This window comes from Macadamia integrifolia, chromosome 7, assembly GCF_013358625.1.
Source record: "Macadamia integrifolia cultivar HAES 741 chromosome 7, SCU_Mint_v3, whole genome shotgun sequence".
Classification (NCBI taxonomy): Eukaryota; Viridiplantae; Streptophyta; class Magnoliopsida; order Proteales; family Proteaceae; genus Macadamia; species Macadamia integrifolia.
Window position 1 is genome coordinate 25,627,710 of NC_056563.1, and position 17,138 is coordinate 25,644,847.

Consider the following 17,138-nt stretch of genomic DNA (forward strand, 5'->3'; position numbering starts at 1 on the left):
TGTTGTGGGGCAAAAATGTTTTTCACTGTCTCAGATGAAGAATTGAATTTTAAAGAAAGTGTTGAAGTTCTGGAATAAATTGGGCCAGAACCGCTTAAGCAACAAGGTTTTCTTAGTGCTACTAGATTTCTCAAAACTTGGTGGGGTCCTCTACAACCATTGAGATATCACCAGAGCCTCAACAACTCAGCAATTCTCCAGCAATAAGAATTTTTTGCCCATTAGGGAGCATTTGATCGAAGCAGAACAAAGAAATGCCTCTTCAGAGCCTATTCGCAGAGGAAAGGTTCCCCACCATGTTATTTCTAAAATGCATTGTGGTGACAAGAAAAGACAATACTTGCAAGTATCCATCCGAGTAGAACAGTACTTACTAGCACTCATCTGACTCAAACAAGCCAAGAGTGTCCCACAAATACTGTCACTGCAAGTGGAAACATCAAATTCATATAGCACATTAACAACTATCCTTCCAAGAGAGTATGGACCCATTTCTTATAGCTGCCAACTGGATTCATCCCCTCCATAGTCCATACTGATTATGTAACTTCCTCTTTATAGTCACCCACACAACAATTCAGGTGAGATCTACTGTAGATCCAACTTTCTATTCAATTATGTGGGATCCAAGCGGTCCGGAACTTTTTCTGGTTCCACCAGGGAAAGCTTTGAACATGCATATCATCGACATGACTGTATGCAGTTGCTTTTTGGAGGTAGCAATGGGCTTCTTACATGATAATTCTCCTTAGATACAGTGATTTAAAATGAAAATACGGACAAGCAAATACCAAAGACGCTGAGAAGCTGCTTTAGGAGTGTGGTTCAGTAAACTCATCAATCGCATTTGCAAGCAAAGTTGAGCATGGCATGTTTCTCTAGGAGGCAGTCCAAACTAAAAGAGCATCATGAGAGTTATTTGAGAAAAGACCATTATTCTAAATTGAGAGAGAGACATTCGGTAACAAACTGAAAAATCCCAGAGTAAAATTTTGAATAAAAGGATAAAAAAACAAAGCGGAACAGGTAAACCACACCGAAGTCAACATCTGGTGGGCTTACATATAGAGTCCTTCCGGGACCCCTTCTTTTTTCTTGAACATCACCTTGTCTTTAGCCTTCTTGAAATCTGGATGCGTCACCTGAAGCACCAAATTATGAAAGAAAATTCAGAATGGTCACATTTCAGTAAATGATACCAGCAAATATGTCAAAGAAAACCTTAGTTTGATGCAATCATTCAGGCTGTTTTTCACTAATCTAGTGATCCATTGCAACAAAACACTAAAATCAATATTTGAGCGCAAAATCCAAAGTTTTGATACATAACTATTCCTACGCAAACTGGATCATCGATTATGGGCAATTTAATCCCCAAATGATGATGAAATCACTACTAGACTCTTTTACCAGTCGAAGCAAGGAAACAATTTGATTTTTGCCCAAAAACAAAATTGAAAAGAATGTGCCAATCAACCATATAGGTATGAACCACATATTGACCATATCAGTTCACATATCGATCAGATACAATTGATACATTTTTTTAGGTATTGTATCAGTACCTTAAAGATACAATACGTATTAGTTAGTATCTAAAAGATACGATAGGATGCTAAAAACGATGAATGAATGTAATGGGCATATTGGCCCGATACATGTTGCATATAAGCCTACAAGGGTATGCAAGATGATATGAAGTGATACGAAACACATTTTTGGGGGAAAAAATGCCTCTGCTGGTATCAACCCACGACATCTAGACAAAATCCCATGATAACCTGTTCTTGCAAAAAGCGGAACAGACTCATACCGAGAGCAACCACCGCCACTAGCCAGCAGCAGCTGCCGCCACCCCCTGGTAGCTGCAGCAAAGGAAGGAAGAGGAGGAAGAGAGGAAGATGCAAGTCGAAACCAAAAGAAGGGGGGGGGTGGGGGGAAGATATCGGTATCATAGTTCTCAAGTTGTCAAGTAGTCCACGTGCTTTTCTGGCACCAGGGTCCTTCCCAACTTATACTGGCAACCGCCTTGTTCTAATAGGCAAGGCCTTGGGTGCTTAGGACGCCTAGAGTAACAAGTCGGGCACCACATGTTTATTATTGTGTTTTTTTTTTATGATAAATAATGTTGCTACTAACAATTCTACTGGCTGGTGTAAAAATTATACAACATTTGAGAAGCACTGGATCATCAAGGTATTGATGAAGAGGGGGGGGGGGAAAAAGATAAAAGAAACAAAATAGTAGTGAATTAGATTCTCACTCAGAAATCAAGTGAGAACCGAGAACCGACAGAACCCTAACTGTGACTGAAGGTGTGATTTAAGCTGAAATTGAAGGCTGAAGGCAACTTCATCTTCTCCTGATCAACCATAAGTTGTTTTTCCTGCTTCTTCTTCTTGTTGTTCTTCTTCTTCTTGCCCCGTCCTATTTTTCCTCCTCTCCTCCTCTTTCTACTCGGTTCTTCCCACCCACTCCCCCTTTTTTCTTTTTCCTTTTTTTATCCTTCATCTTGGTTCTTCCCACCCCTTATTTTTCTCTTTTCCCTTTTTGAGGGAGAAAAAAAAAAGAAACAAAATCGGTTCACACTCAGAACTCAAGTAAGAACTGAGAACCGAGAGCCCTAACAGTGACTGAAATCATGATTTAAGCTGAAGTTGAAGACTGAAGGCATGAAGCGAACAACTCTGGCAGCTTCTTCCTCCAATTAAGATCTCTCCAGCGACTTCATCTTCCTCCTCTTGTAGTTGGTTCTTCCCACCCACTCCCCCTTTTTTTATTTTTTTATCTTCCTCCTACACACACCCCCCCCCCCAAAAAAAAAAAAAACCGCCTTTCCTGGCTTCTACTCAGGTAGGAATTCAAGAAACCAGAGAAAAAAAATGATAAGTTTTTTATACTTAAGAATAGAATCAAAACTAGAAATGGAAATGGAGAGGAGAATTGGAAGAACAGAGAAGAAGAGAGAGGAAAGATCACATCTGATCTCAAAGATTAACAGAACTAGGTGGAGGGTAATGTAGTACAGGGCTACTGTATGAGGAAGAAGCCTACTCGAACTAGCCCACGGTTCCTTGGTTCTGGCTTTATCTCAACAGTTGGGCTGGTTGTCAACCAGCTATATTATCTTACATGTGTGAGCTTGATGGGGGAGATCAGATCTTGTGTGGGTCCCAGTAGAAGATTGGATGCTGCTGAATTATTCTCTCAGAAATTGTCTTTAATTTAGTTTCTATTTTATAATAGTTTCTTAGAAGGAAGTTACTAGTTGCTAAAATATTTATTTTCTAATTTCATGTACTAGGCTACTTGGCGAATATGTTAAGTCGAAGTTTCTATTTTAGTTGCTTCCTATTTTCCTCGTAATAGCTAAGGATCCTTTCTAGAACGATTCCTTTTTAGTTTTGCTTGACAGCCTAGTAGTTCCCCATGCATGAGTGGTTTCTATTATTGTAATCAGTCCATTGATTATTATAAATAAAAGGCAAAAGGCACACTAGCCCACAGATTAGATGTTTTGGAAAACTAGCTCTTTGTGAGCATGTCACAGCCCTTGTGGTGAAGCAAGTGGCAACCCAAGGTGGTGAATCCTTGGGATGGGACTGGTGGCAAAGCCTTTTCCGCAGGCCCTAGGTTGTGAAGCCTTTGGTCATTTCCCCTCTTCTTCTTTTTCTTTTCTTTCTTTCATTACTGTTCTGCAGGTTTTCCAGCAACTTTCTCTGTCTATCAAGGACTGTTGTTGGGTGAACTCTGAACTTATTTTGTGCCTTAATAATGTTTTGTTGTAGGCCTCATAAACTCTGTTATTTTCTATTAATTTTACATACCGTTCCAGGTCTGTAATAGGACTGTTTTCACAGCATACATGTCTGAACTTCAGTCACTGTCGAGTGGAGTAGAAGGGAAAGGGAGACCCAAACTTGAGCATCATTGCAATGATGAGTTGAAAGTAATTCAAGTTCTCCTTACTTGCTATTTTCTGGTTTTCCTTGGTTCCTATTTTACGTCCATGTTTGTATCTCCTAACCTAACCATCATCTTACTTGGATATTTTAACCACACTCACCCCAATCCCATTAGGACCTCTAACATATGTCAATTTCAGCCCCATTAGATTAGTGGTTTGCAAGTTACAATAACGTTTAGTTTTTTCCATATTTATAGTTTTCTGGTTCACTGCAATTTTGGTTTATAATAGGTTTCTAGTATTACATCAAGGATCAGTCTTAAGCCCATATCTATTTGCACTCATCATAAATGAGTTAACTTAGAGCATTCTAGACAAGGTCCCCTAGTATGCTCTTCGCAAATGATATCGTTTTAGTGGATGAAAAAGTGAAAATTGAGGGGAGAGAAATTCCACAAAGTGACTATTTTAGATATCTGGGGTCGACTATAAATAAAGAGGGTACCACATAGAGAATGATGTTTTGCTAAGAATTAAAGTGGGATGGATGAAGTGGAGAGATGTGTCTGGAGTGTTGTGTGACCGGCGAATCCCTTTAAAGCCCAAGGGAAAATTCCATAGAGCAATCCTAAAATGACCATAGGCAAAGTGGTGAGGAATGACATGCATAGTCTCGGTCTTACCCCAAATATGACCTCAAATAGAGCCTACTAAAGGGCAAGGATCCATGTAGCTAACCCCATTTAGTTGAGATCTTCCTAACTTGTTGGGTTGTGCCTCTTCCACTCATTTCTCATCTTCGTACTCTCATCTTTCTTTTCCCATCTCTTCCCTCCCGACCCCCCTCTTTTCTTTTTGGATCTATTTTGTTTTTGTACGGATCCATGTAGCCAACCCCCTTAAGTTGAGATAAGGCTGATTTTTTGTTGTTGTAGTAGGTTTCTAGTGTCTTGTTTCCGCTCAGCCAAGAAAACCTCATCAAAGGGAGATCACATCTAGACATAGTTATCAAGTCAATGCCTAGGAGACAAGGCGGTTCAGCTGGACTCGCGCCTTGGTCACCTAGGAGACAAGGCAATGCCTTGTTATTGTCACCTTGATTTTTTACCATCCTCCATCACCTTGGTCACCTATATAACTATGCATCTGGAACTCCAATTCCATTAGCACAGGTTAATAGCACCATTCCTTTGTGTTTCTAGCCATCCATTTGGTTTTCAAAATGTAATGAATCTTCAAAGCTTTATACTATCACATGATTAACTCTGATTGAGTTTAAAATCGATATGAAATGAGGCTATCAAGGGTATGCTTTTATCCAAAGTTTGCACCTTAACTGATCAGCTATGCTATGGAGGTTGGGTAAAACCACCTAACATCCTATGGTCAAACATAATTACTATTCATTTATGATGTATAATTCATCAAAACATTATTTTGCATGTATCCTAAGCAAACTCTCATAGGAATAAACCTGCATTAATTATTTTACACCCTAAAAAGGAGGATGTTAGTCTTCGTCTCTTCGATACTTTGCCAAAAGATAATACATAACCTAGCAAATACACATAGGAAGAAGAAACCAAAAACAAAGGCATGCTCATTATAATGGAAGCATGCCTATTATTTGCAGAATCCCAATGAACCGCATCACTACAACTACCCAGCACACAAACATTTTGCATCAACCAAGCCAAACTTAATATAGTACTACATTTGAAAGAATCAAAATAGTAGCTAGTTGACAAGGATCTATGCTTAAAGGATAGTTCAGATGCAAATATGAAGACTAGGAATGAAATAAGATAGCAACTATGGAAGAAAAACAAAACAATCACCGTGAGGGACAAAACAGTAATTGTCATCCAAAAGTAGGGTTAAGAAATTGGGGAATAAAGCAGAAACAATCTCTGATTTCAAGAGTTAACTTGAACCAACAAACGAAAGCAAAACAATAATATTTGAACACAAAGCAGTAACTTTTTCTAGATCATGAGAGGGAAAGGGGCAGAATTGGTATTTTGCAAATATCTAAAGATCAAGCCATCAGAAATGGCCCAAATTTGGATCGATCTCCAAATTATGGTCCTTGAACACCTGATCAAAATTTGAGTTCGATCAAATGGCTGAATTAATTCATCTCTGGAAAACTAGAAGAAATTCAAGAAAAACTTGAAGAACAATACTTACTTCTTGTTGGATGAAGAAGATGAAAAAATAAAAATAAAAGAAATAAGAAGGATTGAGATGGGATAGATTTGGGTGGGATGGCTATCTCAGCCTGGGCCTCTCACCCACCCACCCTATCTCAATTATTAAAAATTCTCTCAAAATTTTGGGAGCACAAAACTGCAATTTCATTCATAAATTCATGTACAACGTTTTAGCCCCTTACAAACTTATATAAAAGACTTAAAAAATACTCAAACACTAAAAAGGAAAAGCCTAACCCAATCCTTAACTAATTAGGAAACCTAAACTGACTAGGAAACTGAAATAATAAGGAAAACAGACTCAAAACAAGACTTTAACTAAATTAATGAATTAAATTTCTTTTTCCTACTTTCTACCCATATTTTAGGTCCATTAAAGTGGTCTATTACAAATAAAGCCCATGGGATCAAAGGTCTAATACATACATCACACAACCCAAGGCTTATTTCCAATAAATCCTTTAAAAAAAAGTGACTTATCAGCATCAAAGTTATGGCCCGTGCAACGCATACTTGCCTCCTTGCCCACACACCTGAGCAGAAAGGACTCCCTCGGCTACCATACCAAGAGTAACCCATAGACCATACATCACAAGATGGCCCTGCGGGTAGCACATGCAGCTCTCCCATGTGAATTTATAGAGCTCACATAGGTATGGCCAGCAAACTGATAAGCTAAAAATTCATCCACTGGCTCATTTGAATGCCTACTCATAGGGCCAACCAGGGGGCCAATGATGCTATTTGTAGACTGTAAAACAGCATTTGTCAAGCCCATTTTCTTAGGCTTAATCCTGCATCAAGTCATTTCCAAGAAATTAGTCCCACCAATTGAACTTTTGAGAACTCCTTTCGTCATAAACCAAGAGAAACATGCAAAAACAGAACATCATATAACTCATTATTTATACTGCAAGCTGCCAACATCATAATCCATTGCAGAAACTGAAGTTCCAATAGAGAAGAATTAAGATCACATAATATTCACAGTAGAAATAAAGTATAAATGGTAGAGAAAATAAAAGTCTTTGCATCACCTTCATACGTCGCTCTCTTAAAGCAAGCAAGCCAGCCTCAGTACAGATTGCCTTTATATCAGCTCCAGAAAACTCGTCTTTTGTCATCACAAACTCTTCTAAGTTGACATCATCTGCCAAAGTCATCCTTGAAGTGTGTATCTGCAATCCCAAAGGCAAGTGAGGAACAAAAAAGGTCCTCCAGACTCTACTAGCAATAAATGAATAACAAGTCTAAGGAAATCAGTGATGCATTTCTGCTGCATAACTCTGGCATCTACCTGGAAGATGCGCCTCCTTGTTTTGATATCTGGAAGCGGAAATTCAATCTTCCTATCTATACGTCCAGGGCGAAGCAGAGCAGGATCAAGACTTTCAATTTTGTTCGTCGCAAGAATCACTTTGACATCTCCTCTCGAATCAAAACCATCTAACTGGTTCAGCAATTCCAACATGGTTCTCTGAATCTCACGTTCACCACCTGAATGGGCATCATACCTGCAGATATACATGTAGATCAACAGCAGTCCAGAGGAGTCCACCAAAGAGAAATATGAGTAGTCAGTAATCATTGATGTAATTAGGTTTACCTTTTTGTCCCAACTGCGTCAATTTCATCAATGAAGACAATTGAAGGTGAAAGATCATCGGCGACTCTGAAGAGTTCCCTGACTAATTTTGGACCATCTCCCAAGTATTTCTGAATTAATTCACTCCCAACAACACGCAAGAAAGTTGCTGATGTTGAGTTTGCGACGGCCTGAAATGAAACAGAAAACAGATTCACTCCCTCAGATAACCGTAACACAAGTACACAAGTAAACCCTTTCAACTATTATTTACCAAAAAGGCAATAAATCACATGAGGCATCTAGTCTTCTGCACAATCAACAAGCAAACACTACTTGGGGGGGGAGGGGGAGGAGATATAGACAAGATGCTAAAGTTAAAATAAACTGAAAAGGAAGGATTCTTAGACATAGGTAGATGTACTGTCAAACGAAATATAGAGCACACGTACTCTCTAGGTACGATAGATGCATAGTCTTAGGAACTGATGAGCTCTAATCTTTCCTTCTTGCCCCTTTTGAGTTTTATTACACTCAATACCATCTCTGTATGCATCTACAACTATGTGACATAGGAGTCCAAATGGTTCCAAGACAGAAACCCAAAGAACTTGATTTGGCTAGGTAATGTAGAGGTCAAATCTAGCAAGGTATCAGGTCATCTCATTGGAACATGCAAGTCTCCTCAATCCTTCTAATGGCATGTAAGAAAAACAGAAAGACTTACAGACAATTCCTGTTTTGATAGGGGAAAATCAAAACATCCAATCCATAAAAAATTAAAAGAAGTAAATAAAAACAAATACATAAATATCCTGGAGTTCAAGTCTATATTAATGCAACCCCAAGCTCCAAAACCTTAATTCTGGGTCGCTATGGGTCCACCCAATAAATAAAAATCCAATTATAAAGCAATGGCAATTCTGTAATTGTTCTGAAGTTCAGGACCCTCAAATAAAAGGAAAACAGAATCTGGGTACAAAAGTAAATAATCCTGAAAAGAAGGACTAATCTGGAATTCCGAATAAGATATGGGATCAAAATAGAATTAAACTCAGAAACAAAGGGCTTTTGAGCAATTTTAGAAGGAACTGTCCTTATTGTAACTAACAGGACTTGTCATCCCTACTTAGAATCGAGAATAGGAAACCAGCATAAAACATAGATTTGAGCAGGGTGAGACAGTTCTTTGAACTTAAAACTTCAGGGTTCTGACTCACACATAAGGTCTCCCAAATACAATAAATAGCAGTTCAAATTATTAAGTAGAAAGGTAATAGGATGAAAATCAGACACTTCAAATTATTAAGTAGAAAGGTAATAGGATTAAAATCAAAAGTGTCTGGCAGTGAGAAACCAAACCAGGTCTGAAACCAACTTCGATCTCACAGCTCACACAAGTTTCTGGCACCAAACTTCACAGCCTGTTGCCCCCTAGAATGGGTACAAGACCACAAGTTTCGAGGACGAAGAATTAAGAATGAGGGAGTTTGATCTGCTTGGTGGGAGGAAGAGAAAAAAAGAGAACAGAACAGAACAGAACAGAAGAAATCAGGTTTGCAATACCAATCCCGTATGCATTGCTCAAAAGCACCAAAACTCCTTTAAAAAGCTCATATTCTGCGGTGGTTACTTGTGTTCGTAATCAATCTATTCCTTGGAAATTCAAACAACAATGTGTTTTCTACAAAAACTTTTATCACCAATCGTTTGGAAAATCTCCCATGTTTTTGGGGAACGCAACTCTGTGGCTGATATGACGCTAAGAGAAGTGCTGCATTGAGAGTTTGTGCCTTGGCCATCTCATCCAAGTTTTTCCCAGGATAAAATTTTATGTTATTTCATGGCCAGACCTAGATTTCATTTTGATTCTTGAGGTACTATTTTATAGATATGATACCCTAGTAATTTTTATTTTGTTTCTCAGTTGAAATCTCTGCCGATGGCAATGCTGACGGTAGAGCCTCAATTCGAAGATGAAGGTTTAGCTATCTGTTCATGGCATTGCCAAAGGTGGAGAGTTGGCCTTATTTTCAGCTTGTAATTTCCATCAGGCATGCCTAGACGTAAATCCTGTACATCTCTTATTTTTTTAATATATACTTTTGCTGATCTACAGAAAACAAAATAAATAAATAAAGAGTAGGGAATCATACCCACTACGAACGATTGGAGAAAAAAATATTAGCCATGAGCTTGTGACTTATGTGAGAGACGGAGCATGGTTCGTGGAACTCAAAACTTCTCTACTGTAGGATGCAGTAGGAAAATCTTGGTGGTATGACAAGGATGGAGTTAGTGGACTTCCTTCTACACAGTTAGGTGAGGAGGCCTAAAAAATCCTTCCATGTTCTTCTTTTCTTCTCAATCAACAAAGGTCATCTTCCTGTTTCCTATATCTTACAGTTAGTAAGATTAGTTCCTTTTCTGAATCTGCTTGTTTACTTTAGTCACAAATATGTTAGGTAAATTTCCATTGGAATCTTTTTTATTCTGAGTTCTGATCTCAGTTCCTGTTTCAGACCTATCCACCGATTTTCGTCGTCCACAGGTACTGAAATATTCTCCTTGATACCATCTACCAATTCTGCAGAGATATGCATTTACTGTTTCTGGGATTCTGGAGTATCAAGCCATCCTTCTGTAGTTACTATTCTGGTCATTTCTGTCACTAATTTCTGTTCTTTCTATTTCTGATCAGCATGGTTTCTAAATCCAGCATCAGTTTCTATTTGTTTAGTTTCTGATTTCTGCAGAGATCTGCATTTACTGTTTCTGGGATTCTGGAGTATCAAGCCATCCTTCTGTAGTTACTATTCTGGTCATTTCTGTCACTAATTTCTGTTCTTTCTATTTCTGATCAGCATGGTTTCTAAATCCAGCATCAGTTTATATTTGTTTAGTTTCTGATTTCTGAGATATATTGCTGAAATCAACTGTTTTCTAAATCTGTTTTTGAAAACTTTCTATTTTCATATCTGTGCTTCATCCACAGATCTAGCCATTGGATTGGAACCAAATTTTGAGGGTTTATTCCCGTATTCCATACTGTTCTGCAACCTAGATTACAACCCCATCAGATTGGTCAGCTTTGAGCATAGTTGTCAAGGCACGTCCAGGCCCTTGGTCGCCTTCTTGTTGTCCCCTTACTTTTGAAACCTCTCCACCACCTTGGGTTGCCTAGATGCTGTGACAACTATGGCTTTGAGTTATTACAGATCTCCCTATTCTGGTCCTAAGGATGAGCCTTGCGATCCCTACCTGTGGTTTGCATCTGAACCTACTTTTAGGTTAACCAGATTGCATTAGCTACCGCACCATAGAAGTAGGCCATGTATAATAAGTTTCATGAACATAACAGTACAGCTGCTTGGTACTTCATTCTATTCAAAAACCTATGAGTAATGAAAACTGTCACTTAAGCCATACCTTAAGACTACGGTTTGGTCTCATTGTCGCCTCCAAAGGTGAATTTTTTAATTGTAGACCTGACCAGATTATCTTTGCCTTGTTTACAATGGTACTACAATTAAGGAATAAAAAATGGTCATTGCTCCAAAACCTCCAACTATGGAACCATTAAATGTCAACAGGAAACAGAAAAATCGCTGAAAAGTCAAGAGAACCCAAAACTATGAACTAGAAAACCATTTAAATCTTTCTGGAAACTAAAAATTCTCAGAAATCTCCATGAAACCTTAACCATATTAAACCAGCTTGAATGCCCCGACTGAACTCCAAGAATTTTTTTCCCTTTTGGAGGGGGGAGGAACTAGGGAACAAGAGGGAGGGATCAAGAGAAAATGGAGAGAAATCAATAGAAAATGCAGAGTTCATTGGATTCTACAGAATCACCACCAGAAAATGTGAATGAGAAAGATCACAATTCCACAGGAAACCTTGTACCCTGTGAATAAGGCTCCCACCACTGCAAGGCCTAGGAAGGGGCAGATGTGCACAGCCTTACCACCAGGTTGCAATGGAGCAACCATACTATTTCATTACAGGCCCCAAAATTAGCAGAACTGTAGACCCCAAAATCACCAAAAACTTTTATCTTTTGGCATTTATTGAAGAGTATTGTAAATTTTCACAACCTGCCCATAGTTGAGATGGATTGTACTATGAGGGTGTATACACACACACACACACACACAGACCCAAAAGTTATCGACAAGAAACCACAAAGAAAACCAGCCAGTTTCATAGACCATTCTGTTTTTCCTTCATTTAGTAGGCATCAGGTAGAAAGTATTTCATTAAGATGTATGAAATATGTAAATCATGTATTACACCTCAAAGAAAGACAAGACAGATACTGAAAATTAACAAAACAGCTCGAAAAAGAGAGTCATTTCTTATGCACCTTAGCAAGTAATGTTTTGCCCGTTCCAGGTTCACCATAGAGTATAACTCCCTTGGGAGGCTTAATACCAATGTCTTCATATAATTCAGGATGAGTAAGAGGAAGCTCCACTGCTTCTTTAATTTCCTGTATTTGAGCATCTAATCCCCCAATATCAGCATACGACTCCAACGGAGCTTTCTCAACTTTCATTACAGAGACCATTGGATCAACTTCATCCTGCAGAAGTCCCACAACAGACAGAACCTGCAGCATGTACAGAAAATTTAAGTAACCTTACTGTCTCCTTTACACAACAGCATAATAATAACTCTGGTGGAAGATAATATTGGGATGGTGAAAACCCAATAAATGAAGAAAATTTGCACACACACAAATCATCGTAAAGCATCACCATACCATAACTATATAGAGTTATTGATGCGATTCTAAAACCAGAAAAACAGATTAAAGAGAACTAACCCACAGGACAGAATAGAAGTACAATAGGAGACCAGAAATTAAGAGGTTTAAACCAACAAAGATCAGGAACTCAGATGAGACCCAAAAACTGGTTGAATGTAGCTAGATTCCTGCCTAAGGTATTCCCAAAATCCCAAGAAAATCCAATGGTTGGATTAGTACCAACAGGGGTGGACAGATTGAAACATAGGTGAACAGAAAAATAGTAAATAAGAGACTTAAATATCTTCAGATCAGCAACACTGATGGTCTCCAAATCCAGGTCCATGGAAGATACGGTAGAAGGGAATAATCTCAAAAATTTAAGCCCAATCAGAAGGTCAATCTGCTGTTCCAGCAGCCGCAACATGAGGTTGGAACTGAAAGGAAAACAGAACCACAGGTTTTATGCCCAGTTAAATCGACAGTACTAGTTGCTCAGATGTTGAGAAGGCCTTTAGCATTAGTGATGGATTCGAGGTCACTTCCTATCTTCAAACAGCAGTCCAAGTCCAGTCATATGGGCAAGAGTGCAATCATATGGGTGAAGGATGCGGTAGTAAGAAATGTTGATGTACCTATGTGGGCCAAAGTGCCTATGGATAAGGAAGTAACCATAGCTAACTCAAGATTATGGAGATGTTTAAGTAGATGATTGTAGAATTTGACATCAGAGGTTCTTTGGAATCAGAAAAAGGTGGTTCAGATTGGAGGTACTTCATCTTCCCTTCAGCATTAATGTAAACATAATTACCTATGCCCATAACTGATAATTAGAAACTCCATTGAGTTTAATAATAGTGATATGGACATTAACATTGACCAAGATAGATTAACGATCAGCCATCAGGAACAGTGATAACTTCACTAATCAGATTCAAGAAGGCAAATACGCAGGCAGAAAAACAAAAGAGAAATCAATAATGCCAGGTAACAGCACCACTGGCTAGCAATCAACAGCCCACAGAATAGAATGAGATCAATTGTAGATCTGCCTGAAATTGAGGTCATCACCATCAGGAACAGTGATAACTTCACTAATCAGATTCAAGAAGGCAAATACGCAGGCAGAAAAACAAAAGAGAAATTGATAATGCCAGGTAACAGCACCACTGGCTAGCAATCAATAGCCCACAGAATAGAATGAGATCAATTGTAGATCTGCCTGAAATTGAGGTCATCACCAAAGTATATCTGCCTGAAATTGAGGTCATCACCATCAGGAACAGTGATAACTTCACTAATCAGATTCAAGAAGGCAAATACGCAGGCAGAAAAACAAAAGAGAAATTGATAATGCCAGGTAACAGCACCACTGGCTAGCAATCAATAGCCCACAGAATAGAATGAGATCAATTGTAGATCTGCCTGAAATTGAGGTCATCACCAAAGTATCACTTGATATCAACGATCAGATGAAGAGTAATTTTTTAATTGCATCTGGCAGTATCTTTCTGGCCAGAAAAAGGAAATTTCAAATAGCAGCAACCATTGTGGTCAGATGGACATCAAATCCAGCTCGAGTGGCTTCTCACAACAGGGCAACAGTGCCCTAAAACCTTATAAAGATCTTACGATCAGATCCAATTTAATTTCAAGTATCAATGTAGGAAAAAAAAAATACCCAAAAACAGAAGACGGTATGTCACGAAGAGAGACCTGATTAGATGATATCAGATGCACAGATCAAGTGTAGTATCCATGAAGGTCAACAAAACCCTAAATATTCATGACGATCCGATGGATTGATGTAGAATAAAGACAGGAAGTAAATCTGTCCAACATAAAAGCCCTTGAATTGATGACAATCAATTTATGTAGAAGATCAACTCCATGGAAATCCAAAGCAAGTAGCGTTCTTCAGGTAGATAGCATAACAAAAAGAAGATACTAGCTTTTATCAACATAAACTAGATCTTCATAGTATGACATACTACAATCAGAATCACATAGATCTCCATGAGGTAGTATACCATCAGGCTTAAATGAGAAAACCTCATACCCTGCTCTTTCTATATGATCAATTCATGCCCAAGTTGTCCAAGTGCCTTATTTTTCAAGGTTTCCATTGTAAGGGGTTTTCAAATCGCCTGAGGATTAGGGTTTAGAAAGCTCAATAGTCCAGAATCGCAGGAATGGAACCAAACCAGCAAACAGAGAACTCCAGGAGAAAACCAGATAACACAGTCCAAACAGGTTTGATAATTCAGAAACTCATGTCGATAGTACAGTTTAATATGGGGAACAAAACTTTGACATAGACTTTAAATCCACTGGCCAGATTTCAAGTAATGAAGGTTTTCTCCTTGAAGTAGGAAACAGAAAACTCACTCAATCAGAATTCAATAGCAGGGTTTTCAATGGTAAAGAAATGATTCAAATAACACTCTGATTAGAATTAAATCCAGAAATCAGACTAGAAGAACTAGGGATTAACAAAATAAAAATTAACTAGCAGAATACTATCTAATTAAAGCAAACAGAATTAAGAGAAGGGGAAAGAACAGGATTTAGAAATTGAATATCCGCTCCTCTTAAATGAGCAAAATACCAAACAACATGTCCAAACATGGAAACTAAACCACTCCAAATCTGTCTACACAGCAGTACAAAATCTCCCAGTAATCTAAAAGGAATATGTTACACAGACACCTCAAGCAAAAGTGACACATGAAGGTGACATTTCACTTCTTCCACCTGGTGAACTAACAAAGATTTCGTCCACGAAATCCAGATATTCAGAAAAAACTAACGGAAGGGAGGGGGAACAAGCCGACAAATTTCTAAGCACATTATCATTGCAGGAAAAAAAAATAAGGACAAAAGGATGACAGGAACATTGATATAAAACAACAGCTGAAAGAAAAGCAACCAACCTTGTTGTGCATGAGAATAGCACAGCCCGGCTCCAGCTGGTCCTTGTCAACAAAGGAGAGTATGCCAACATAGTATTCTGGTCCCACCGAAGAAGAGACAATGGCATGATTCTCATCAATGAGCTCTTCCAAGTTGCCAACACTCATAGGGGAACCACGGAGATCATCAACCTTAGAACGGTCCTCTTCGTTTTTATCCTCCTGGGGCTTCAATCTCTCCTGGTTGGCGACAAACTCCTCCTCCATGAGAAGATAGTCTTTGATCCGTTCTAGTTTTAAGAGCCTAAGCTTACATTTTGTAAGAGGGGTGACAACAGGAAGCCGAGCAGCAGCTTCAGGGCCCTTTTGCTTTCGCTGCTTGCGGCCTACACGGGTGGGTGGAGCTGCAGGCTCAAATTTCTTCTCCTTCTTATCACCATCATGCTTCCGGTCACCCGGCATACCCTGCTTGTTCAAACCACCAGGACTACCTTGACCCATTCTCTGAGAAAGAGAGAGAACAATTAGGAATTTAGGCAGTGGGTCTTTCTTAGTTAATCTGGGCTAGTATAAAATGAGGAAACTAAAATCCGGTAACATAAGGACTCTTCCATGCCTACAGGAATAAATTAGAAAGTACTCCCATACTAACACACAGACTAAGATCAACCAAGAAAGGATCACTCGGGTGATAGTTTAAACCTACGGATGTTTAAACATAGGTATGCAACATTGAAGCAGTGCCTATGCTTTGAATACCCATAAGCTTCAAGAGGTCCAGCACATTTAGGTATGCAACATTGAAGCAATGCCTATTCTTTGAAGAACGAAAAGCTTTAAGAGTTCCAACCAGACCGCGGACGCCGCCAAATACTAAAGCGGTAACAAAAACACGCAAGAACTCACAAAACCCAATTTAAGCTTCAAGAGTTCCAACTAGACCGCGGACGCCGCCAAATACTAAAGCGGTAACAAAAACACGCAAGAACTTACAAAACCCAATTTGGTGCAAAAATTAATCTTTCTGGACAGAAGACAAAAATGGATCCAACTCTCGCCAATTGAACTGAAACAAAAATTAGGAAGGGAAAAAACCTCGCAAAACCAACTTCTCTTTAACTTTTTCCATCTTCATCAAACCCAAGTTCAAAAAAAAAAAAAAAACTAGGAACCGCTAACCCAAAGAAACTAAAAGTCCAAAACCCTAAAGCAACATAGCAGACCCCATGAAACACCAATTTATAGATTAAGTATTTAACAGGTGAAGAAGCTTCAATAAAATCCACGTTAGTTCGAATAGATCGGAGCACACAAAACCTAACAAGAAACATCAGAGGAGATGAAACATAGATAAACAAGTATAGGAATTCTAGATGCAGAGAGAGCTTACTTCTGAGATTGATTTCAGAACACGAACGACCAAGCGATACCGTCGTTCCTCCTCAGAGAAATTGATAAAACGCTCACCACCGACGCAGAGAGAGAGAGAGAGAGAGAGAGACTTCAGGAGGAAAGGGTGGAGTGAGTAAAAAGCAAAAGGTATGCTCTTGAAATAGGACGGCTCAAGTGTTCGGAAGATGGATCGGACCGGTCGATTAAATGCCACTGCTACTGAACCGGCATTAATAGGTTTGAATCAGACCCAATCGTATCGGCCTTAAATGCCACTGCCACTGCCACTGCCACTGAACCGGCATTAATAGGTTTGAATCAGACCCAATCGTATCGGCCTGAATCAGATCGGATTGGTCCTGGCCCTGTCCAGCGACTC

The 17,138-nt window shown here is 39.0% G+C and overlaps 1 protein-coding gene across 1 annotated transcript; it reads right to left on the minus strand.

Annotated features, from left to right (window-relative positions):
- Positions 1-918: 918 nt before the first annotated feature.
- On the minus strand, positions 919-16,910 carry LOC122084308 (26S proteasome regulatory subunit 4 homolog A). The gene is made up of 7 exons (XM_042652444.1): positions 16,758-16,910; positions 15,389-15,871; positions 12,072-12,317; positions 7,727-7,896; positions 7,418-7,634; positions 7,158-7,298; positions 919-1,142 (listed from the first exon to the last, which is right to left on the minus strand). Exons 2-7 carry the CDS (start codon positions 15,866-15,868, stop codon positions 1,059-1,061), a joined length of 1,338 nt encoding a protein of 445 aa, XP_042508378.1. The 5' UTR covers positions 15,869-15,871; positions 16,758-16,910; the 3' UTR covers positions 919-1,058.
- Positions 16,911-17,138: the final 228 nt, after the last annotated feature.